This window comes from Ambystoma mexicanum, chromosome 3p (genome assembly GCF_040938575.1).
Source record: "Ambystoma mexicanum isolate Mex_15411 chromosome 3p, UKY_AmexF1_1, whole genome shotgun sequence".
NCBI classification, from domain to species: domain Eukaryota; kingdom Metazoa; phylum Chordata; class Amphibia; order Caudata; family Ambystomatidae; genus Ambystoma; species Ambystoma mexicanum.
In genome coordinates this window covers 1,010,672,522-1,010,696,986 of record NC_090925.1, presented here as the reverse complement: position 1 = coordinate 1,010,696,986, position 24,465 = coordinate 1,010,672,522, and the positions used below count along the sequence as shown (strand labels likewise).

General features: G+C 44.1%; 1 protein-coding gene across 5 annotated transcripts in view; it reads right to left on the bottom strand.

Annotated features, from left to right (window-relative positions):
- SGK2 (serum/glucocorticoid regulated kinase 2) overlaps positions 1–24,465 on the bottom strand; it is a 536,387-nt gene that overhangs the window by 52,976 nt on the left and 458,946 nt on the right. For all 5 annotated transcript variants that reach the window (XM_069652333.1, XM_069652338.1, XM_069652336.1 and 2 more), the window contains one exon: positions 22,509–22,621. In XM_069652333.1, coding sequence (XP_069508434.1) covers positions 22,509–22,621 — 113 coding nt within the window. The remainder of the gene's footprint in view (positions 1–22,508; positions 22,622–24,465) is intronic.

The following is a 24,465-nucleotide window of genomic DNA, read 5'->3' as shown; positions in this document are numbered from 1 at the left end:
CGCCCACTAGTCGACTCTGCCTTCCAAGCCAAAACCCTTGCCTTTTATTCAGTTCTCTCCCATTCATTCCAGCCTTACTGTCAGTCACCCAGCAGGTTGGCTGTCCTTGCCGGACAGTCACCCTGCCAATCACAGAGTGCATTTGGGTCTCCTAGGACACCAAGCACATGGAGTTTTGGGCACCTCCCTCACTTGCTGCCCACCCCAGACACCCTGGAGTCAGAGGCGGGCTTCACTCGTGAATCCCGCCAAAGGCAAAGCAAACAAAGGAACCAAACCTGGTTTGGCGTGCAGAGTAAATCTCAAGGACCTTTCCACACAGAAATGGCAAAAAAAAGACTGGGGAAATTTTGACAAAAATGGCAACCTTGGGTGCTTTACTGCAGCTGCAAACTTAGCCCTGGTAAATGCACACCACGGTAGTTAAAAGTTAAACCACTGCCACCAGCCATTCATCGGGGAAAGGGCAACATAAGAAGGTTACATGAGAAGCTAGACACAGGGATACTAAGTAACCCCTCCAGCACCCTATTGTAAGATAGTATGTGCTGGGTCTAGAAAGTTACAAATGTAATTAAAGTAAATTTCACTTTACTGCTCTGGGAAACAGTATTTATCCCAGAGAAAATATTTAAACCTTGGGGAAATCTGAAAGAATTCCCTGTGCCACTGCACTGAAAGTGCTGTGTGACACAATGCAAAAGATGATGCCTATGGAGTTTGTCAGACTCAACAACCAAAATAAAGAGTTCAAAAATCTCATTAAATTACATGAGAGAGTGGGGAAAAGGGTCGCCCTCTCTCCAGGTTAAAAAAAAAAAAATCAAGTCCTCAAAATCCAGCAAAATTGCTGGGGGTCTCTAAGGTGCAGGGAATTAGCGCGTTTGTGAGAATTCTCCCTAACAGGTAACCTTTAACAGTGACATGTCTTTGATTCATTTGGAAACGTAGCCACTTTTGATGGCCTGGGAACATTGAAATATGAAAGTATGCATCTTTCATTAACAATGTTGCCATGCAGGCCCCCCCCCCCTTGTTGAGGAGAGGAATAATCTCAGAATGCAGTCATTCTGAATTGTTGTGGCTTGAAAGATTTGCTCGTCTCAAGTCTAAACTGGTCTTTTGGTTTTGTTTATATGGGCGCCCAGAAGAATATAGAATGATTTCTCCTTTTCATCTGGTTTTGGTGTAGGTCCCAGCAAGGTCTGAACTTCCTCTTGAAGTAATAGGTGGTGTGCTGATAGCAGACCTTTGTTTCGTGGTGGATGGTAGTGCATTTTTTTATAGAAACTTCGCACAGGAACCCCATTGACAACACCCACTTGTTTGAAGTTATTCCCTCCCCTGCATGGGTGAACGATATGCACCTCCCTAACGGGGAGACATGGGAGGGGGCATGAAACTGCGAGACACTGTTTAGCACTCATCTGGATGTTTGCCCACTACCACATCCTTCACCCTGTTTAAAATTTTTGCAATACCTCAATGTGGCTGTGTGCAGGGATATTGTGCCAGTATACCACGAACTAGTATTAGGCATGTATGTTGCATGTGATGTTCCGTGACTAGGTCGCGGTGGATGAAGAGAGTTTGCGCTTGCAAAGGTACCTCTTTGCTGAAAGGTTTTACTTGATAGTTGACAAACTTGATGGTCTTATGCTCTTTTTCGAGCAGTTAATCTACAGCGTCACCAAAAAGCTTGTCCTCTTCTATAGGCATTTCTAGTAATGTAGCCCGAGTTTCTGGCCTAAAACCTTACCCTCTCAGCCATGTATGCCTTTTGTGAATTGCAGCTTCGGACATTTAATGACTGTTTAATAATCACATTTGCAGATTGTTTTCCCTCATGGATACCCTTGCTCATAGGCACACAAATGTCCTCTGGCACTTAAGGCATTCATCGTGTCCCACCTCCCTGGATTATATCTGTCATTAGGACAGATGTGTTAGCAATTCTATCCTGGTAAGCCGATGATGTAGACACCATCCTTCCTAGAGCAAAGATCTTCTTCCTCCCCTTATCAGGAGGGTACTCCTGTGATCAGAGGGTTCCCCCCTTTTGCGAGTGGTTGTAACCACCAGTGAGTTGCATACACAATGTCCTTTGTTGTATAAGGGATCACTAGGTGATAGCTTATACTTTCTCAACTCCCTTGGATTAACGTCTTTTGCTAGGACTGGGTTGATTACTGAGGGAGGATTTTTTTTGTATGTATTTCAAAAGAGGGATATATTGGGCTCCTTCCTTTTTTAACAGAAGAACATCCTCAATTAAATCGGTCTTCAGAATAATTTGTTTCTATGCCAAATGTATTAGCTGCCCTATGCAATAAATAGTTATGTAAAGATTCATAGCCTGTGGGCTAAGTAGTATTTGGTTGTTCATTTCACTCGGGAAGGTACCAAATAGTCCTCTGGATCCATGTCCTGGTCTTCCTCAAACAAATCTAGCTCGTGTTGGCCTTCTTGTGGTTTTTGCTTGGGTCACATTCCAGTGTAAGGGTTTTCTTTTTAATGTGTTTTTGCTGCAGGTACTTTAGTTCTTTACTTCAAATCTTCTTTTGAAGCGGGTGAGTTACTGTCCGATGCCAATTTGGTGTTCCCCCTTTTGTCACAGGGCTAACTGGATGAGTTTTGTTTGGGCATCAACCATTTCTGGGTTAGCGATAGTTGAAGAGTCTCTGCCCTACTTTGCTTGCCCTTCATCTTTTTTAGAGTTCACAAATAGTCTTAGCATTACCAGGTGGGTCCTCCACAGAGACTGGGCGTCCGCCCTAGGAAGCTGTGGATTGACTTTCTACAGACAGACTTTTGACATCTGTTTGTGGTTCCTCAGCATCACTTTTGAAGCAGACACCAGCCTATTCGATTTCAAAGTCTTAAGCTTCGGCCAGAGAGACTGCATGTAACTTTGTTTATTTGTTATGCGCACCAGATCCGTAGGTAGAAGGGCGCAGCAGAATGATAATGCAAGGCTTACATAGTTACAAACACAAGTTACAACTTAGCATAAATACAGAGTTTTACAGAAGGTCAAAGTATACACATATATACATAGATATCAATATATACAGAAGGGAAGACCCTTTACTGATACAAGAGAGGCGCCTAAGCAGTGCGCCAGGGGTGCACACATACACACATCACCTTTGTGCATCATTCAGGGCTCTAGGTTGGGCCCTAGTAGCAGACAGTCTTACAGGTCACAGCTAGGGGTCAGCAGCGATGATATGTTTTATGACATTTTTTCTGAAATGACAGTAGTGTTGGGCAGCTATCAGGTCGTGAGGCAGCGAGTTCCAACATTTGGCTGCCTTTACAGGGAAGCTATTACCACCAATGGTTGTGAGTTTGTATTTGGGTATGGTCACGCAATTAGCATTGCCCGTTCTAGTGGGTCTATGAGTGATTCTTCTCGGAGTTTGGCAATGAGATACATGGGTGCCAAGTGTTAGGGACAATTCTCTGTTTAGGCTGAATTTCCTAACCTAGTGAGTCCCCCAGCAGCTTTGCTGGATTTCTGGAGTTTGTTTTTTTTCTCCTGCCAAGAGTGAGACTCTTTTCCTCGCACTCTTGGACATGATTTGGGGTATTCCTTTGTTGATCTATGTGTTTTATGGGCTATGGGGTCTTTTACTCCATAGGGTCTCATGTGTTTTTTCTATGTGTGTTACACAGCACCCTCGGTGCAGTAACACAGGGGTGTCCTAGGTGACCCCCACCATAGACTCCATACCCTGGGACTGACTACTGTCTCCCAGGGCATGTAAAGTCACCATCGGCTTTACTAGTCTCAAATTACTAACAGAACCAGTACAAACCATCATATTGTGGACGTACTGGTAGGGGCAATTCGATTGCCCCTGGGTCTGTTGTCCGAGGGGGCACTGTCTCATCCCCTCTCGTTGAGTTTTGGCTGGTGGCAGTGGATACTACTTGTTATATTCCTTAAGAATATTCTCTATGGGATTTTCCCATGCATTTTACTCGCACCACTTTTTGGTGCAATGTTAAAGATACCGCTAGTTTATTTATTTAATATTAATTCACCGGTAGGGTCTTTGTGCCAGAACTCAGTTTTAAAATGGCATTTGTGTGCGCCTCTGTAACTCCAAACCAAAGGTCGAGCCCTTTGTTCCACTTTTGGTGGGCTTCTACACAGAAGCCCTCCAAAGTGGTGCCACTCTGTCTGGGTACCACAGTGGGTGTGGGAGGGGGTTTAGGCACCTTGGACTAAGTTGCCTTGCCAACCCAAGTCGCACTCTTGCATGATTGACCCAAGTGGTGAGCCGCCCCGCTCACCACTTAGCATGTTTGATTGACAGCTAGGCTGAATGAATGGGGGTTTCTTGCATAAAAGCAGAGCTTTTGGGACTGGAACTTCAGAAGTCGCCACAGGACCTGAAAATCCGAAGAGGGAGAAGCTGAGCCGACCTGCTACGATGACACCAACGGTGGAGCCCTGCTGAACCGACTCACCACTTCCCAACGACAGAGGAGAACTCCCTGCTGGAGAGTCTTCTTCCCTGGACTGGTGGGAACAACCAGTTTACCTTCTTTTTCGCTTCCAAGACGTCCAAGTGGTCAAATTGCCCGTGCCAAGCACCCCGGCAACCGGATAGCCACTTACCCTTACTAGCTCCTTTTAAATTGAGAACTTCGCGGCTGGTTTCTTCCCTGGCAGTGCAACGACCGTCTGCTTTCCTCCACGACAAGATCCTCTCTTCCCCCGGATGGAGCACCGACTTGCACCCGCTGCCAGGAACAACTGCCCCCGCTGGAGCGTTCTCACCATTTTTAGGTACTGTGTCCGCCAGGCCTCCCTTTCTATAGATTGCTACAAGCTGACAGTAACTCCTTAACCTTCTGGACTGGGCTGGCCGCCTGACCATCTAACTGGTCCCTTTCTGTTGTCCAACACTTTTCTGAACCTTTGTCGAGACTTCGGTGCACTTTCAACCGTGTGACCTTGGACACATTTCTCGCGGATCCTCTTAAAGGATAGTTCCGGGACTTTTTTTTTATTGTCCCTACGGTTCAGCCATGTGTTTTTAAGCATAAATCGGTAGATCGTAGAAAACTTTCCTATGGACCTTACCCGACTTTTCGTCCATTAACGCACTCGAAATCAGCCGCCATTTTCTGATAATCCTATCATTTCCCCCCATCGACCTGGCTCACCTGCTTTTGCGGCACTAAATCTAATCCCCCGCCCCTGAAACAGACTATCAAAACATTCATATTCCCCGCCTCTATCCGTGACGTGACTGTGCTGCGTAGGTAAACGCGCCCAGGCGTCTTCTACGCGACTCCACACAGAACCCGGAAATCAACACAGATCAGCTCACAACACAGCGCGCCACAATTGGGAATATGAAACTGTACTTTTAAATCAAACCGCAAGATTGTAAATTTGGTAAAGTACATTTATTTGACATCAAATGTTTAGAGAATATTCAGCGATTTTCATTTTTATTTGCTCACGTTCCAAAAAGTTCGTTTTGAGGCACGCGATGTTCCTTTGCTGTACACAGGGTCTTAGATCATCTCACAATACAGCGCCACAATTCGGAATATGAAACTGTGGTTTAAAAGCAAACGGCAAGATTGTACATTTGGCAAAGTACATTTATTGGACATCAAATGTTTAGAGAATATTCAGCGATTTGCATTTTTCTTTGCTCTCGATCCAAAATAGTTCGTCTTGAGGCAAGCGATGTTCGTGTGCAGTACACAGGGTGTTGGTTTACGATAAAATAAGCTCTTCGGTCGCACTGATAATCGCATGGCTGTTCCAACAACGAGGCACTAAGCCACCACAACGGTCTGTATGTTGCATCTAGCCGTTAGTACCGCGTAAGGGCATACTTGTACTTGGCGATCGTCCCATAAAATGGTCAGGGTGGTAACGTTGTTCACGCGGAGAAGCAACTGGCGGTTGAAAAAGCCATCCGCCGGTGTCTGGTACTCGTGACGCATACAATAATGAAGGATGTACCTGTTTTAAAAACATAAAAAATGAAATTAGTATCACCATCAGATCTTTATTAAAATTATTCATTTTATATATTAGGTCGGGAAATTATTTCATAGCTAGGACAGTGCAACTGGTTATTATACGTCAAGGGGGGGCTGTAGGATACTGAGACAGTCCCCCAGTGCAGGGGTTGACAGGGAGGCAGTGCAGGTGGAGAGTGGAAGGGCCCAGGACCGAGGTCGCAGACAGTGGACCAGTTGTAGCAGGGGAGAGGGAGAGAGAAAGCAGAAGCAAAGAGGAAGGTTTTGAGGTGCTTCCGTAAAAGGAGATGGTTCTCCTCAAGATAGTGCGCGGTACAAAACAATATGCCACATAGAACGAACAAGTACAACTTAACCCGTCTTTAAAGCTACTGTATAGTAATTAAATTGCGCAATAAACTCATCTAAAGAGTTACTTACATTATATTTGCATTTTCCATTGTGTCTATGCGTAGGGCAGCCCCGAAATACCACTCCTTCTATGCCGACGTTATTTCTTCTAATGAACGAACAATTAAATGGCTTTCGTTTCTGAAATTATATTCATTATCGTTTCTTACGTTATTGCCCCACACCCCCAAAAAGAAGTCTTTCGGGATGGTCCCGGCCTGTCAAGGTCAAATAACAATAGAACCTTATACTGAGTCGTGGGCCATTCCGGCACCCGAGAAAAAATCAAAGCAGCTGACCTTCACTTTGAACGAGCACACATTCCTAGTTAGCTACATTCAGTGTAAGGCCATCTCACAGGACACAGAGCAATCACTTTTATTTACACAATACATAGCTACACATATTCAATAGGCCTGCGACATGAGGAGACTCGAGAGAACAGACAATCAAATTACAATCATTTAAACCGTGATGTGTATTTCTCAATGAGCTCTTCTTTAGGTGGACATAGAACAGAGGCAATGTTGGGTGGCAATGCAGTTGTCCCCTGCACAGGTTCGTTCACAACTCCATGTATGTGCCTATCTAGGACATCAACAATAAGTCTCTCAATAAAGTCATATTGTATATCCTCAAACACTGGTTTGATAACCCATTGTTTACTTCTTTTAGTGAAGGCCTTATTGTAGCGAAGCGTCCCTAAAGTTCCGGTCGTCCTACTTTGTTGACGGCCAACATTATGGTTATGTGCCAAGACCGCTAGAAGAGTCCGATTTATCATGCCCTCCATGCCAAAATGCAATCGTTTTGGCCTGTACTTTAGGCACATATTGTGGAACACCTCCAAATCTCCTGTGTGGCAGAATTCCGTGCGTCCCCTCAAATCTCTTGTTATAGTTTTATCAAATACAATCTTTTCAATGGCTTTGTGAGTGGGTGATGAAGGAATCAACCACTACTTCTTCCGTGCCTCCTCTGTGGACAAATGGCCATGTTCACAATTGTGGAAATGTTGGTTTGTGGTCCAGCGGTGAACGTTGCTACAGTGTAGCATTACTGACCGCCATTTTTCCAGTAGAATTTCCAACGACCCTCCACATGTTTTTGAGCTCCACCAAAGATGGTTGCTGATTGACTTGGACCACTGTGAAATACCTTGCATATCTTTTTTTTACCTGCAGCTGACATTTTTTTATTGATTGTTTTTGCAAGATGCCAAACGTCAAATTGGTGATTTATATTTTTGTACTCTTCTCTCATTGTCTTGGCAATTGAAACGTGTCTGTCCGTGGCTATCAGGTCGATCACCATTCCCCGCGATTGTAGTTCTTGCAATGATGCTACAAAGCCAACTTTCTCCATGGCCACTGAGGATGTACTTTGTGACACCTGCAAGACCACCGAACTCACAATTTTCTTACTTTCCATGTCCTGAAAGTGGTAGGTGCAGTACTTGGCTGAAAATCCTGGGCTGTCGCACTGTCCATCACCGGCTAGCCTGAATCGTTTGCCCGCGAATGTACTATCAATAGACATTTTTTCCATTCTCCAAGCTTCGCTAATGGCTGGAAATAGATAATCGGTTTGGTATTTGTAGAACTGAGTTTTCGCAATGAAATGGATTCCCACAAACTGAAAGAAAGACTAACTTTTTAAAACTTGAACCACTAAAAAGTGCAGCCGCTGCACAAAGTAGATTGCCTGCTGGCAGTTGCCCCAGCATGGGTTGTGCAGACCATGGGAAAGGATATTTTGTACAGGTGGCATGTATTTTAAGGTTAGTGCCTCGAATTGCACGAGTCACATTAATCAATGGCTCCCCACATACTTCCCCACCAACCGAATGCCCACATTTCATCCGAATAATAATCTCAATCAAACAACTATCGAATACAATGAATTTGGCCTCTTTCCTTATACTGTCACTCTGCATCCCAGCTGGTTCGGCCTGTAACGTTGAGGACATGTCACTCACATGAAAGGTAGAATCTCTGATATCGTCTTCCGCTATGTTCAGTGATATTGATGGTGTTTCATTGTCGTCCACTTCATTCTCTTCTATTGCAACATCTGTTCCTTCTCCGGCGATGGGTGAATAAAACAATTTCTTCAACTTTCTCGCGGTCTTAGTTTTTGCGGGTGTGGATTCTGTAAATTAATCTCCGACTGCATCCAAACTACCAGGAGGACATTCACTATCAATGGATGGTGGTGGTATAGCTCCGTTGTCAATCACTTCATATTCTTCCCATTGGCACGATGCATCTCCAGTCTCAAGTCCCTGCCAAAAGGTTTGACAAGCAACATCTCTCGTTCGCTTCACTGTCTGTGTAGATCTAGTTCGTACACCCACTCGCAACTAGAGGACAGATTGGAAAAGGGATGTTCAGTTTAAAAACACAACTTACAGTATTGAACTATTAACAGTGAAAAACAACATAATATAGTGACCAGGACACCAACCTTCTTTTGCTTTCTTTTCTTTGAAACTTTCTTGCCTCGAACTTCAACATCAGGACGCTGTTGCTCCGACTCGTGTGTGCATGTCTCCACTTCGTCTTGCGCTGCAACGACTATATTTTCATGATAAGCACATCCATCACGCACTGACGCTCCATCGACTCCCTGAAACATAGGACTTTCATTAGTATGTATAATAATATTGAAAACACAAAATGTACTTGGGGACCAATACCCACGTACATCTCAATAGCATAACACGAATGAACGCTTTATGTAGAACATTCAAACGACAATTATTCACGCATTGTTGATCTAGTTAGATGGAACTGTCAAGATCCATACCTCGGGCTCCTCATAGACTTCCATTGATATTATTGAAGATGATGCTTCAGTAACTCCCTGAAACACAGTAATTGCATTAGTATGGTTTTCTATTTTGTTAAAAAGAACATAAACTTTGTGCAGGCGTCAACGGCTCATCTAAATAGACCTGCACAAATGATCAGTTGTCTAAAATAAATAATGGATATGTAAATATGATTCGATTTGCTCGATCGTTGGAAGTGTCACCACTCAGAGATCTGCATCAACTACTAGGGGTGATGTTCTTGTAGAAGAAGCTCCGTCATCTCCCTGAAACATAGTACTTGCGTTAATAAAGAAGGAAGTATAGCGGATGTAATCACGTCATGATTTCGCTTGATCGAACTGTCAGTATCCATACCTCGAAATGCATAAGAACATCAAGGGACGATGTAACTGCGGTGCACACTTCTGCAAGCTGTTGCGCCGACCCGTAACTGCATGCTCCCCCTTCTTCTTGGACTAATGCTCCATCGACACCCTGAAACATAGGACTTTCATTAGTAATGAACACAATATTGAAAAAAGAAGACACATAGGAGGGCGACGACAGAAGGACATATCAATGGCTAAAAACGAAAGAAACATTGTGTGTAACAATCACGCTACAAGAATGCAAGATCTGATGATCTCCATCGATGGAACTGTCCGGAAACGTACCTCGAGCATCTGAGTGACATCAACGGTTGTCGACAATGCGTTGGACTCCTCAGCATCTCCCTGAAAGACAGTACTTGCATTATTTTGGATAACAATAATTATAACTGAAAACAAAGACTAGAGGACGAGTACAAGGGTGTACATTAGGTAAAATAATCACACGATAAATTAAAACTATTGATTTACATGCCTAAAACAAGTCAGTGACAGAATAGCTAAGTAAGATTACCCGATATTCACTTGAAGTGGCTGATGACTGCAATAACGACACGGATGGAGAATCTTCCGCCTTCATATTGAGTGGATACATAAATGGGGAAATTGTTAGCTAATGCTACACACTACCGCAAGGCCGAGAGATAAATACGTAAACTTGACTCACCAGTGGAGGGATGTGGACGAATAGAGTGGGAATAGCGGTTGAGAGCAATTTTCGCCTCGCTCGCGGTGTGTTCTTCTTTATTAGCAATGATGTGGAGTACATGTCTGAGCTAAAGTGCCTGCTGCAGATGCGGTATCGATCACCCCTCTTGTCCGCAAAGACTTCTAGGACTCTACTTTCAAGCTCAGACGGTGGATATCCGCAATATCGGACCCATTCTCTTATCTGATCTATTGTCTTAGGGAAAACATGCATTATAGTACCTTCAGATTTATTATGGGTCTTCGAAGGGCAACCGCCAATGGAACAGGCAGGCATTGTGGAAAGTTCTGAAAAGTAAAGATCAACAATTCTCTATGAATACCAATGTGTTAAAAAATTAAATGACACATAAAAGGTTCAATGCAAGGTTCGTTTTGGTTCTTGGAACTATACACGTTATTCACATGCGGATAAGTATTTGAATAACTTAAAAAAAATAGAAAGATAATTTGACTAAACTCAGAACATGTGACTAGTTCCTTGCATGTACTGTCATGAACGAAAAGAAATTGGACGCAAAATGATTATGGTACATGGCCTTACCTTGACGAACAAACAGTTAGATGCAGGGATCAGAGTAGTTTCTTGTCGTAGAACAGGGAGCAGTTCACAGGTTTGCAAACTGACGAGTTTCCTCGAAGTGGTCACGGAAGTTCACAGAGACGAAGAGCAGATAACCAGCACCTTCACGGGTTGACTAGCAAAGCGCAAAGAAGTTCTCATTAGAAATATGAAGTGGGTTATAAAGAATTCGAAACAGGGGTGTGTTTGTGAATGAATGACGTGTATATGTCGTGGCATTATGCGGTTTGCAGGGGGCCGTCCAGCGTGAGGGGGGATGCTTGGCAGGAGACACGGGGTCTGGAGGTAGACATGGGAACAACAACCCATGCTCTATAGACCACTTTGAAGTGTACATGGTCTTTGGCACCTCTTGGCCTTTATCGCTCCCTGACAGCTCCACTTGCCAGCACAAGTACCCCGGTGCGATCTGCCTTTGATAGGGCGGGGGGGGTGGATTGGGGCGGTGGTCGTGCAAACAAGACTCGTTTGCCGCAGGGCCTCACCAAGGAGAGGCCATCTAACTGCATGTAAGAGGCAGGCTGCAGGATCTAGTACATGGAAGGCAGGGGGGTGAGTTTATAAATACCTCACCCTCCCAGGAGAATATATGGGTGCAGTTCACCCTGGAGACCCTGGATGCCTAGGCAGTTAGTCAGCAGCAGGCTGGCCTGTGGTGGCAAGGCGGCACGGGCCAGAGGGGGTCATCTCTGTACCCGGTGCCCAAAAGGATGATTTATTATGATCAACCATATGGATTATTTACCTATAACCATGTTTTGTATCAATAAAATCCAACGGCCTTCCTTTTATTGCCAACGCTTGAACAAAGTGGTGTGGTAAGTATTTTTGGGGGAGGAGGCAAGGCTGGGAGGCTTGATGCCAACCCGCAAAATAACATATGTATGTCTGCTGCATATGGGTTCAACGGTTATGTGGATTGAAGGTAGGCGGCCAGCGTGAGGGAGGATGCTGGCCGGAGACATGTGGTGTGACAAGACAAGGCACAGGAAGACTATTCAATGGAGACACTAGATTCATTTAAAAAATCAAAACAACCATTGTTAAAATATATGTTGGGTTTTATTTTAGATCTTAATTTCAATTGAACATAAATAAACATTACACATTGTAAAGTTCCGGTTGCAGCACATCCAGGGAAAATCCGCGGTATTGTCCACTGTCACTGGGGAAATGTTGTCTAATGGCAAGTACCGCACAGGCAGGTATTACTCTCCAAACGCGGTGTCCAAGCCTCCCGTGAAGCCACCAAGTGAAGCAACGATAGGCCACCAGCCTGTACCACCTGTGAAAATGAAAGATGCAAACTGTATTAAAATGACAAAACTTTATCACTGTCGATTCAGGTAAAAAATGTCATTCTGCTTTGAAAAAAAATCTATCTAGAAAATGCACAATATGGAACCAATTTACATGCATTCGAATGATATGTAGATGTAATTTTATATGTGGTAAACGACCATGACATAGTAGTGGCATCACTGACATCACAACCAGAGTATACTTACTCGTTACTCAGATTACGCGGACGAACAGTGCCGCGAAGTTCGTGCATAAGCACCATCATCATCCTCAACACGGTCCGTGAGAGGCAGGCTTCCCTGAACTCTGGCAGCTCGGTGATGCATTGCGGACTTGGCTCGCCTTCCGAAATGTAGGCCAAGCACCCGGAATTTTCACGGCAGCAGCAGTTCTCCTCAGTTGGCATTAGCTCGCACCGATTGCACGTGCACCAGGTGGAGACGCCATCCATGCGACATGGTCCAGGCTCTTCATCCGTTGACTGGTCCTCCCAACTGCCGTCCGAATCCCCATCGTTTTCGCATGCTTGCCTTTCCAGTAGTTCTTGCTCGGTGTACTCTGGCTCGTACATATACGGCATTATTGTAGCCATTGTGTGGTAAAGAAAGTAAAATAATTTACAGAGATGGTACAGGTGTTCAAAAGGCCTAGAAGCGGCGAAGGTAGCTGACCAGAGCACAGAAACGAGTCACAGAATACTCAAAGTAACACAGAGTAATGGAATCGAAAATCTGCTGCTGTGTGTTGTGAAACAGTGTGTTTATACTTATTGAGGAAAGAGGCGTCCTGCCATTTCCATGGCGACACTTCATTAGCTGAGGCGCAGCGATTGTTGACACGAAACGTGCTTTGGCGTTGGAAAATGGGCGGTACGCGTCTGCTGATGTCAGGCTCAGGGGATTAGATTTAGTGCCGCAAAAGCAGGTGAGCCAGGTCGATGGGGGGAAATGATAGGATTATCAGAAAATGGCGGCTGATTTCGAGTGCGTTAATGGACGAAAAGTCGGGTAAGGTCCATAGGAAAGTTTTCTACGATCTACCGATTTATGCTTAAAAACACATGGCCGAACCGTAGGGACAATAAAAAAAAAGTCCCGGAACTATCCTTTAACGTGGGTCCGGCTTTCTGAACTTTAACTTCACGGTTTTAACCTGCCTTCTTCTCTTACTGTGTTCGTTTTAAAGTGTTGGGACCTGTTCCATCTATACTTTGCCTTTCTCTCCCTTTTTAAACAAGTTATTAGAGCGCCATCTTCGTTAAGCGCTCACCGCTGTCTGAAAATAAGTGTTGCTTTACTTAAGACTCATCTAATAACCGTTTAAGGGAGTGTATATCTTTTAGTGACCGTGTTTTTGAACTGCTTGATATTAGTGCCAGTGTGTTTACTAGATGTGTTTTTAAATAAATAATATCTCTTTTACACCAAGCTGTGGTCAGTGTTTGCTTGTTCCACTGTGCTCTCTTGACCTATTGTGTATGCTCTGTATACTGCTTAACTCTTCTTGAGAGAAGTTCGACTGCTCAGCCACAGCTACCAGGTAAATCTGGGTGGTGCAGACTGCTACCAATTGGGTTCACTGCGAACACCTGTAGTCTTAAATCTTTTGCAGTGGTCCCAGAGGGAACTGCACAGGTTTCTGTCTAACACCATGTTGTTGAGAGCTTTGTGTGTCAGAGATAGCATCTTCAGCTGTATTTTGTTATCTGTGGATAGCCATTTATGGTGTCATCTAAGTGAGGAAATGTGGGTTCTTCTGTTTATGCCTATGGCTGCTCTTAAGGCATTATTTTGTAGGGTTTGGAGCTTGTGAATAGTTTTATTAGCACCACTGTAGAGAGCATTGCAGTAGTCGATTCTGGAAAGTATTAAGGCTCTGGCCAGGATCAAGCAGCTCTCGTCAGAGAGGAATGGCTTTCCCGCTCTAAGAAGCTTACACGTGTAGGCTGTGGAGGAGGTCAGTGATTTCATCTGTTTATCGTAAGACAGTGTAGAGTCTAGGTAAAAGCCGAGGATTTTGACCTCTTTGGAGACTTTAATGGTATTCCCATCAATGTTGAAAGAGGAGAATTCCTGCCCTAGTTTTTTGATATTAGCTTGTGAACCCAGAATTATCAACTCAGTCTTATCGTTCAAGCAAAGGCCGTAGGTGGCCATCCATGCTTGGATGATGAGATATACTTTGTTCACCAACCCAGTGTCTTTGCTGTGATCCCCAGAAAGTGGGAGGAGAATCTGGGCATCATCTGCGTAGTTAGTGTAGGCGACACCCATGTTGTCTAGATCATCAAACAAGGGTTTAGTGAACATGTTGTAGAGAGTTGGCGAGACGCAGGATCCTTGAGGGACCCCGCAGAGAATGGGGGTAGGGTCCGCCGCTGCAGAGGGAGACAAGACTCATTGTTCTCTCGCTAAGGAAGGACCTAATCCATTTAATAGCTTCCGGGGAGAAGTGGGCAGCAGAGTCAAGGTGTTGGCAGAGGACATTGTGGTTGACCAGATCAAACGCGGCTGAATGATCAAGAAGGAGCAGAAGTACTGATTTCCCTGTGTCCCTCAGCTTGTCAATTGGAGTCTTTAAATCAATAAGGGCTGTTTCTGTTCCATGTAGCGGGCGGAAGCCAGATTGTCTATTACCAAGGAGTTTAAACTGTTCAAGGTGTGTGTTTTTGGATTTGAATGCATGTGGCTTTATCTAGAATTTTGAGTAGGAATGGGACTGTGGTGATGGGTCGGTAATTGGTAGGGATAAGTGGGTCTAGGGTTTGTTTCTTGAGGAGCGGTAGCACCCAAGATTGTTTGAGTTTAGCAGGGATGGTGCCTGTGTCAAATGAGGCGTTGATCAGTTTGGTGAGGAATGGGGATTGTTCTCTGGCAGCATCTTTTATTAGTTGGGCTGGGCAGGTGTCACCTTTGCAATTAGATGGCTTCAGTGACCGGATCATTTTTTCAACTTCCAGGGTGGACATTTTGGAGAAATTGAACGTATTATAGGCCTGTGGTGGGACATTTGTTACAGGACTATTCAATGGGTCCTGTAGGTTCAGCACTTTTTTTTTGTTGAATTTTGTTTTGCATGGTGACAATTTTAGTGGCTAGTGCTTGTTGGATGTCTGAACACCAAGATTTGTCCTTGGTACAAATGTGAGGTTCTGCTATTGGGGACTCCAGTTCTTTGAGTATGGAGAACAGTTCTTTCATATTGGAGTTAGAATTGGCAATACGCTCATCGTACGATTTACGTTTGGCCTGGCAGACGTCCTGCTCATAGAGTGAGGACAGTGAGGATAATTTGGTCTTATTCTCACTGGAAGGGCAGAGTCTCCATTTGGTTTCATGTTTTCTTTGTAGTGTGCGAAGGTCTTTAAGTTGAGGCGTAAACCATTTATATATGTGGGCCATAGGTTTACTAGGTCTGAGTTGGAGGGGGGCAATTCTGTCCATGGTGGAGAGCATGATGTTGTTGAATTCTTGAACTAGAGTCCTAGGGTCAAGATTTTCTGGCAGAGAGTTGAGGGTGGGAAGGATAGCAGGGATAATTTTCTCTACTGTTATACTTTTTGTTTCTGGTTAGACAGGGTGGCGCTGCTGGGGGCTCCTGTGGGGTAAATCTTGTAGTTGATAGGTCGAAGGACACCAGTGAGTGGTCTGTCCAGGAGAGTGGTAGGATGGAGGAAATGGTGGCTGTGCAATTGCAATCCGCTATCCAATCCAATATTCTTCCTTTTTGATGGGTAAGTTTAATAACTTAAGGACAGGCCTAGTGCCTTAATTGTTGTGGCTATGTCTGTGGCATGTTTACCGGTTTGGTCCATAAAGCCAAGGTTGATGTCCCCTAATTGGAGTATTTGCGAGGATGGTTTGAGGTTGTTGGTGAGTAAATTGTGCAGGTCCTCCTCAAAGGTCCCAAGTGGACCAGGCGGTCTATATATTAGGTGAATGTCAAAGTTGAGAGTTATTTATTTGGAATTTGACCGAGAGGGCTTCACACGGTTGTGGCAAATGGGCAGGGGCTAGTCGTAGGCCTAGAGATGTTCTAGAGATGATGGCGATGCCACCTCCTCGGGTACTATCACGGTCTTGTCTGGCTATGGTATAGCCATCGGGAATCGCTAGCATGAGAGCAGGTCCTGCTGCACTATGGAGCCATGTTTCCGTAATTGCTAGAAAGTCAAGCTTACCCTCTGTAATTAGATCGGCAATGTCGATGGCATGTGCGACAAGCGATCTTGCATTAAGAAGGGCCCCTTTAAGGGGGGGGCGACGGTAGATGCCTTGACCGGGGTAGAATTGACAGCATTATTAGCACGCGACTTGCACTTGTGGTGGTGGTTCTGGATATTTGTGCCCCATGGAGATAGTGGCAGACAGAATTTAATGTTAAGGTTAGTTTTGCGGTTGGTATTTGGGAGCAATCTTCTTAGTGGTTCGTATATTTTAGGGAGTCTAGCACGGAGGCGTACATTTCTCTTAGTGGTATCACAAGGTAAAGAGGCATAGGGTGCTATGTTGCAAGCCCTATTATGTGGAGGTTTACTCGTAGTGTCGAGGTTTGTTGGTATAGGTGGGCTAAGATTTGAGCGTGGTGCTAGTAGGTAACTGATAGGCATCAAAGTGCATAACAGTAGTACTAAGGTTACCATTTTCCTGTGACGCTATCAAAGAAAGTGGTGGCAGATGCCAAGGGCGCTGGGATAGAAATGTGATTTTTAGCTGGACAGTCGCCGAAAGGTAGATTCGGCTTGGCTAGAATACAATACAGAGTATACACATATCGACTAGGTTAGAATGCCTAAACAAACATGATCAGTTAGCACAGTATTCCCAAGGTTGGGCGAATTAGACTTGTCTAAAATGCACAGAAGAGGTGCAAAATCAGCTGGGGCTTAATGAATATTAGTTTGGGCTAATTCAAATGCATAAACAAAGGACACCTAGATTCAAATTTAGCAGTGGGAGCCAGAATGGCATCAATTCAAATGCATAAACAAAGGACACCAAGATGTGAGTTACCAACGAGGAGTAGGCAAGGTGTGGTTGTCCACCAAGATGCAGAGTACACAGGCAAAGGTACATCTGGGGTTAGGCACTGTTGCAAACGCTAAGTGGCATTCGAGCCAACACAGTGATTATTGTGCATGGCTAGTGCACGTGGGGTAGTGGAGGGAACTGTTCCGGGTGGCTAGATATATTGAGAGTGCAGAGGGAGTAAGTTTAGACAGGCATAGATTACTCACAGGCTCACAGACTTGTGGGGTACGAACAGGGGGTATGACCCTGGGCTCTGGTCAGTCTCTGGACAGTTGTTGGCCTTGCCCTCAGGGCCTTTCCAGGAAGGGCCGGCTCACGCCTGCTGGCTTCCGATAGGCTCCTAACTTTGGAAACTGCACTGCGTACACAGACCAGCACACTGTTCTGTGCTCTATTTATGGCTTGGTTTGCAAGCCTGACACCTACCCTCTCTGTGTTCCCATGGGAGACATACATTTTAAACATGGTGCATATCTACTCATGGAAATTTGTTACTGCAGGAGGGCTAGAATTTAAATGGAGCATTCATCAGAGCCGGAGGACAGGAAGCCAAAGTTAGCTTTGAAAAAGGGAAATCTAAAAAGCTATTCAAAGCTGGTAAATTTTATATAGCCAACTCTGCCCTCCACCCACTCTCCCTAATGTTTGCAGTTTCGTCTACAGCAAAAAAAATGTTAAGACTGGTTGCGTCTGCATTTTGCGATGGTCCCGTAACCACTTCAAATTGGTGCAGAGTTTTTAGTATAGAACTATATTTAAACTGTATTTAAACTATATTAACTATATTTAAACTGTGATTGCGTCCAACCTGATGGCACAAAAAACATTGTGAGGACGTGTATGCTTGAAGGACCATGGCTAATGACATGAAGGTAAAGGATAGTAAAATAGCAACGCTCAGTCCATTCTTTTTTGAATTTGAAAACTACAATCACTGGATGTCAGCCTATGCATTGCATGTGAATCTAAGCAGATTCACAAGCCCTAGCAATTTATATATACATACACATGTTATAGGGTGGCAATCGCCGACCTATGTTAAAGGTGTTATCTAATTATGAGCCATAAGAAATCGGAAAATTCTATTGCCAAAAACATTTTACTTGCAAGACAGAGTTGGTGAATATTCTCCGAACAAAAAATGTGTCATGGTCTTCCGCCCCCAACCCCCCTGGAAGATTTGTGAAAGATTAGTTACAAAATGAAAAAGTAAAATAAATAAATACATTTTAAAAACCGCAGTTTTCGGACTTACTCCCATTCCTTCATCTCATAGAAAAAAAAGTCCAATTATGGTAACGCTAAAGTGCAGATACCAATGGGTGGATTTGGACCAAATACGAAACAACTTGGACAGGAAGCGTTGACTTTATTTCTGGGACAGGTTTGGAGTAAATCCATCCAGGAGTTCTGAAAATATTTGATAGGGAAGGGTGTGCCCCCCTGCACCCAAAAAATAGCTATATCTCCCATAGTGCTTTGAAATGAACAGCCACCATTTATTTTGTTGCTCAATGCGAGTGTTTACCAGGGTAATACCAGAGGAATACGATAAATAAAGTGCTCTAAAAACTATCTGCAGGAGAAAAAAAAAGGATGCAAGTGCCTCAGACTAGGTGGGGAGTTAATAACGACAATAGCATGTAAATTTGAGAGTTGGAGATGGTCTGCTAAGCCAGTTAATGTTCAAACGTTTTCGGATTATTGTGGGAATCGCACAAGATTTCCATGGCAATAACACAAGACTTGCTTGGAAAAGAAAATGCATTGCACGAACCAAAAAGTGAAAGGGGGGGTTTGAGAGGCTTAGGGGAGTGTTGGGACCATGAAAGGAGGAGGGGGCATTTGATGAGGGTCTGTGAGGACTGGGAAGTTTTTGATTTTATAGCGTTATCGGGAGAATCCCGGCACGGGTAGTTTGTTGACGTTATATGTTCGGTTTGTTGCCATTATCGGGGCAATGTTAAGGGAATACAATAAGAATCAGAATAGAAAAAAAAGAGGACATTTTACTCCTACAATGATCCCATCTACTAGGCAGGAGGCAATAGGTCTTTGTGCTGCTGGCCATGTCTAGTGGGCCCCAAATAATCCTATTTTTGCAACATGGCCAAACACCTGGGATAGTGGGCACCAAAGAAACCTATTGGTGCAACACGTAAAGTGGCACAGCGTTGTTTAGTGGGATCCAAAGAAACCAATGGTGTAACACGTATATCGTGGCCATTGGCCATGGCCGGTGGACCCAGAGGAAACTGTAGTATAACAAAACCCTTGATATTCTTTGAGAAAACTTAGGCAAGAAAGTGAATGATCAGATGCAACGTGAAAAAAAAGCATAGCAACCAACTTTGAAATTCAGTGAAAAAACCTTGGTTACGATCAAGAGTTAAAAGTGGATCAGATTTAACGCAACAAAACCCTGGAAATTCAGCACTCTCATTTCAAGCAAGTCCGCCTTCAATTTGCACCCCATAGCGACATCACTAGTGGAATCCTTGCTAGTTTTGGTGCAAATCAGTCCGGTAGTTTTTTTTTAAAATTATTATTTAGCATAGAGCAGGGTGCCCCTGCTGATGCCATGCTTTTTCATTTCTGAAATCCACCATTATGTGATTCGAGAATCAAGTTCTCGAATAGATTTTGGAAAGTGCCCTAAAAGGAAAAGGGGTCTAAGCAGGGCGGTTTTGAGGTCAGAGAGCATGTGTGCAGGTTACGAAAGGATGATCTATAAAGGTTTGGTGCGAGTTTAAGTGCTGTTTTTTGTTTCAATCCTTTTTCCGAGATCTAGAATCGGAACGAACAGCAAAACTAAAGAAAACATAATATATAATTGCTTCAAAACTATCATATATTCACATGTGGCAATCACTGATTGTTAGGTAGGGCAAAGGGGGGGGGGGAGGGGAATAGTATACGTTAATTTAGGAATTATGTTCTTATGTAAAAAATCACAGGAATTGCTTCATAAATAACCTAAAATGTGCACGAGAGAAGTAGGTAAAAGTGTTTTGGGGAGGTTAACTGTGCTAATTAAGCTTGTATTTGCTTAGTTAGTGGAATAGAAAGTGTGAAATTAAACACCAGAGGAAGACAATGTTGGTCTACTACATCCTTTGCTATGACTGGACGAGCGTTCAGTTAGCTGTGACTATCACTTTTCATGCCAGACGTCAGGCAGGAAGAGATCTACCTCCCTCTTCATCGCAGTACTCCACAAACTTTCCTCATCACAATCCCCAACTCACAGTTTGTCGCAGTAACCCCCAGTAACTCCACCACTCTTCCTCCTCGCAGTCCCCCACTAACGTTAACTTGCTCTTCCTCATCAGAGTGCCCACTAACCACACCTCAATCTCCCTCATTAGTCCCCAACTATCCCATCTCTCTTGCTCATCATAATACCATAATACTCCATAATCACCACCTCACTCTTTCGTCACAGTACCCCCCGCCTCGCTCTTCCTCACCGCAGTACCCCACTAACTCCACCCCAATCATCTTGAGCACAGTTCCCAAATATCCCTTCTCAATCTTCCTTATCACAGTCCTCCACCTCACTCTTCCTAATCTTAGTACTGTATCAACACAACCTCACTCCTACTCGTCACAGTCACCAACTACACACTGTCAGTCTTCCTCGTCGGAGTCCCCCCAGCAAACTCACCTCGCTCTTCCTCTTCACAGGCCTTCACTACCACCATGCCACCCTCCTGTTGCAGTACACCATTACCACCAATGTACTCTCCTCGTCACATTCCCTCACTACCCCCACTGCACTCTTCCTAGTCACAGCCCCCCACTAACCCCACCGAATGTCTTCCTCATCACACTACACCATTAGTAGCTCAACAACAGATCTTGATAACAAATGATACATCAGGTATGTTATCGGAAAAAAAGAGACAATTACAGGTGGTGGGAGGCATAGTATAACAAAACCCTTGAAAACAATAATTAAGGGACGGTTAAGGAGAATAAGTTCAATGCAAACCAAACCTTGAAATTCAGTGAAAAAACTTCAGCTGAAGTAATGTTAAGGTGCCGATTTAATGCCACAAAACTCCTGAAAGGCATCAGGTGCTGTAAGCTACGCCAGCAACAATGAGGCCCACATTGTGCAGCCCTTGTACCGTCATATCACAAATGACATCACTGATGTCACATAATACATCACTGATTACTGGGCTTAATATAAAACATACTTGAGCAAACCGATGTGCAGTCTAAAACAACAAGATCGCAGCTACAACATCCAATTGGTTGGAGGTTCAGCCCAGAATTCACACACAGCCATGATATGAAGGGTTCAGAGAAAACTAAACAACTCTTCTCAATGAAGGTCAGATACACTAAATAGGATAAAATGTGTGCTCTTGATTTGCAGAAAAGAACTACCTTGCTGACCGCATTAGGCAAGAATAGCCATTCCAGAGATCCTGAGTTAATATACACAAACTGGAAATTGACCTAAAAACATTTGTACTAATTCTCATCGAATTTCTCCTCGTCTCCATCTATCCCTGTGCTTTCCTTTCCATTGAACTGCGTCCAAGTAATGAATAAATGAACCTAGCTTGAGAGATTGAGCAATAGGTGCCACAATGTAAGTTAGTATCCAAACCTGCTGGGAGATTTCAAACGTTTCCAAAGTTTGATTTCTACAATCAGTAGGCTTACACAAACTTGCTCCTTAATCATGGGGAGTTATCTTGCGATTTTGTGAAATTCAAGTAATCCTATTGTCATATATATTTCAAATGTATGTGGCATGAAAATAAAATAGCAATCATGGGGGTGGGGGTGGGGGAGTAGTGGAGGAGTTCCTCCTTTTCTAGCCTAATGGCTTTTGTTTATATTCTAACTAGTTTCATGCAATCATGGCATTCTTAGCAAGGTCATCGCCCAAGCCTTTGGTTGTGGGGATACATCCTGTGATACAGAGTTGGAGATGCAATTCAACACCATCTCTCCTATTACTACCTGCATCCTGGATGAAGCAATCCCACAATTCTTTGACCTTAGAAACTGATGTCCGATACCATTGCGTTTTGAGTGCCATTGTCAGTATCATCCCCAGTGCCATTGTGTGTGGGCAGGATGAATTCCTTTGCTATGCTAAATCTTTACAGCACTTTCTGCCCTTGTCGATGTCCAGCACTATGCTTTGTGGTTTGGTAAATATATACTGTAATTCATTCAAGATGCAAACCTTTAAAGAAAAATGGCTCAATTGCAGAAGTGTGGCATCACGATGGACTACAACAACTCACCTGTAGATTATATTCATAGAGTGCAGGTAGCCAATGGCACATGCAACCTCTGCCACATAGAAACGGGCGCGGGGTTCCAAGAAACACCTTTCTCGCTGCAAATGGAAGAACAGCTAGAAGAAAACAAAAGAAATTACATGAGACACGACCTGGGGGGAGTGAATTAAAAAAACACATTTGCATGTCGAAAGTGTGATGGGCACAAATTGCAGCACTGAAAATTGCACAAGCAAAGTGATGCGCAAATACTCTCATATGCCAGACACAATTTAAGCCTACCACACTTTAGACCTTCAAATCCATCTTATATTCACAAAATAACCAAGGTTTCCTTGTTTTGTGGCACTACCAAGGAGATTTAAAGGTAGGTTGCAGCATAAATGCCCTTCTGGATTTGTGCCTGCCAACTGTCCCCTCTGCTTTCTAGACCCTTCCCCATGCAGGTGTACCACTTCAGTTTCCTTGCATGACTGTGCTACAGTGCCTACCCCAGTCCTTTTAGGCAGACAAGGAATCATATTTGCATGCAACCTCATGTAGCTCCTCTGGCATGTGTCCATGAAACACTCAAATAAAACCAAGGAAACTCACTAAACTACACACTATGTAAATCACAAAGACTACATTGCTTTTGTTTGTATTTAACATTCCACCCCTTTAAAAACAGTTTGCCATTCTTCCTCCCGACATGTTTATTCTTCATTCCGGATCTCTTGGAGAGTTTGTTTCAAACACACCTTTGAAAGAAAAGCATGGCTCAAGCCTGATTGATGCTTAAATTCTCATTGGGAGAGGTACCCAGGATTCAGGAAAGGAAACCAGCCAAAAGGGGGAAACCTCAGGAGAGGCAAAGCCTGCCAAAAAGTGCAACTCTTGGTACGACTACGATCTGGCTGCCCTTAAACACAAGCACAGAGACGAAGAACTGAAATGGGGATCCTCAAGTGCACCCTTTGACAAGCTGGCCTGCCGCCTTCTTCAAAGCCAATACAGACTCCTCATCCCATCCAAAAAAGTCCATATTCAAGCCTGCATCTCCGCTGCATCTTACAACACGGCCGAACGTTTCAAAGTCTGCAAGGAACTTGCCAACCCTACTGCAGCGTCATCCTCTACTGCACACACCCAGGCCCTTTGCTCAGCCCTGGTTGCACACGTCACCACCAAAATAAAGGACATCCCGACACCGCTCGCCTCCGCACACACTCATGCACCAACATCTCTTGGTACCCCCCCCCCCCCACCCCTGTTGGCCGCCCGACCCCTACCCCTCTTCTCTCCTCCCTCTGGCTTGTCACACCTGAGGAGGTCGCTAGACAAGTCTGGTCTATGAAAGCCTCTTCCAAACAGGTGGCCCCTGCCTTTCTAAAACCATCAAGGACAACAGTGACACACTCACCCCAGTAACCTCTCCTTCACCACTGGTGTTTTCCCCACTTTCAAGCACCCTCTTGTTTACTCTGTGCTCAAAAAACTTTCCCCCGACCCTTCTATTCTGGCAAACTACCGCCCAATCTCCATCACTCCCTTGCTGGAAAACTACTGGAGAAGTTGGCCATCTCTCAGGTTATATGTATTTTTAAACACACCGTGTTACTGTGCCACAGTTACATGTAAATAAGTTCCAAAATGCCATCTATTGGTGTTCCAAATAGGTTTATTATTGGCCCTTTCTGATTACACGTGTTTCGGCATTCTCTATGCCTTTTTCAAATCAGGGCATATCTGTAGTCTTCAATATTAAGTGAAAACATAATAGACAAACATGCAAATCCATCATATTGTCATCATATGATCAGGTTAAAAACCGAAATTAAGTGGGAGAAACAAGACAATCCCCAATGGGACCAAAATGCACAACTGTTATTCAAGTAGAGATGAACAGCAAAAATAACATTAAGAGACCGAAATTTGGGGTGGGGGATCAGGAAGGTAAGTGAGGGATTGGATAAAAAAA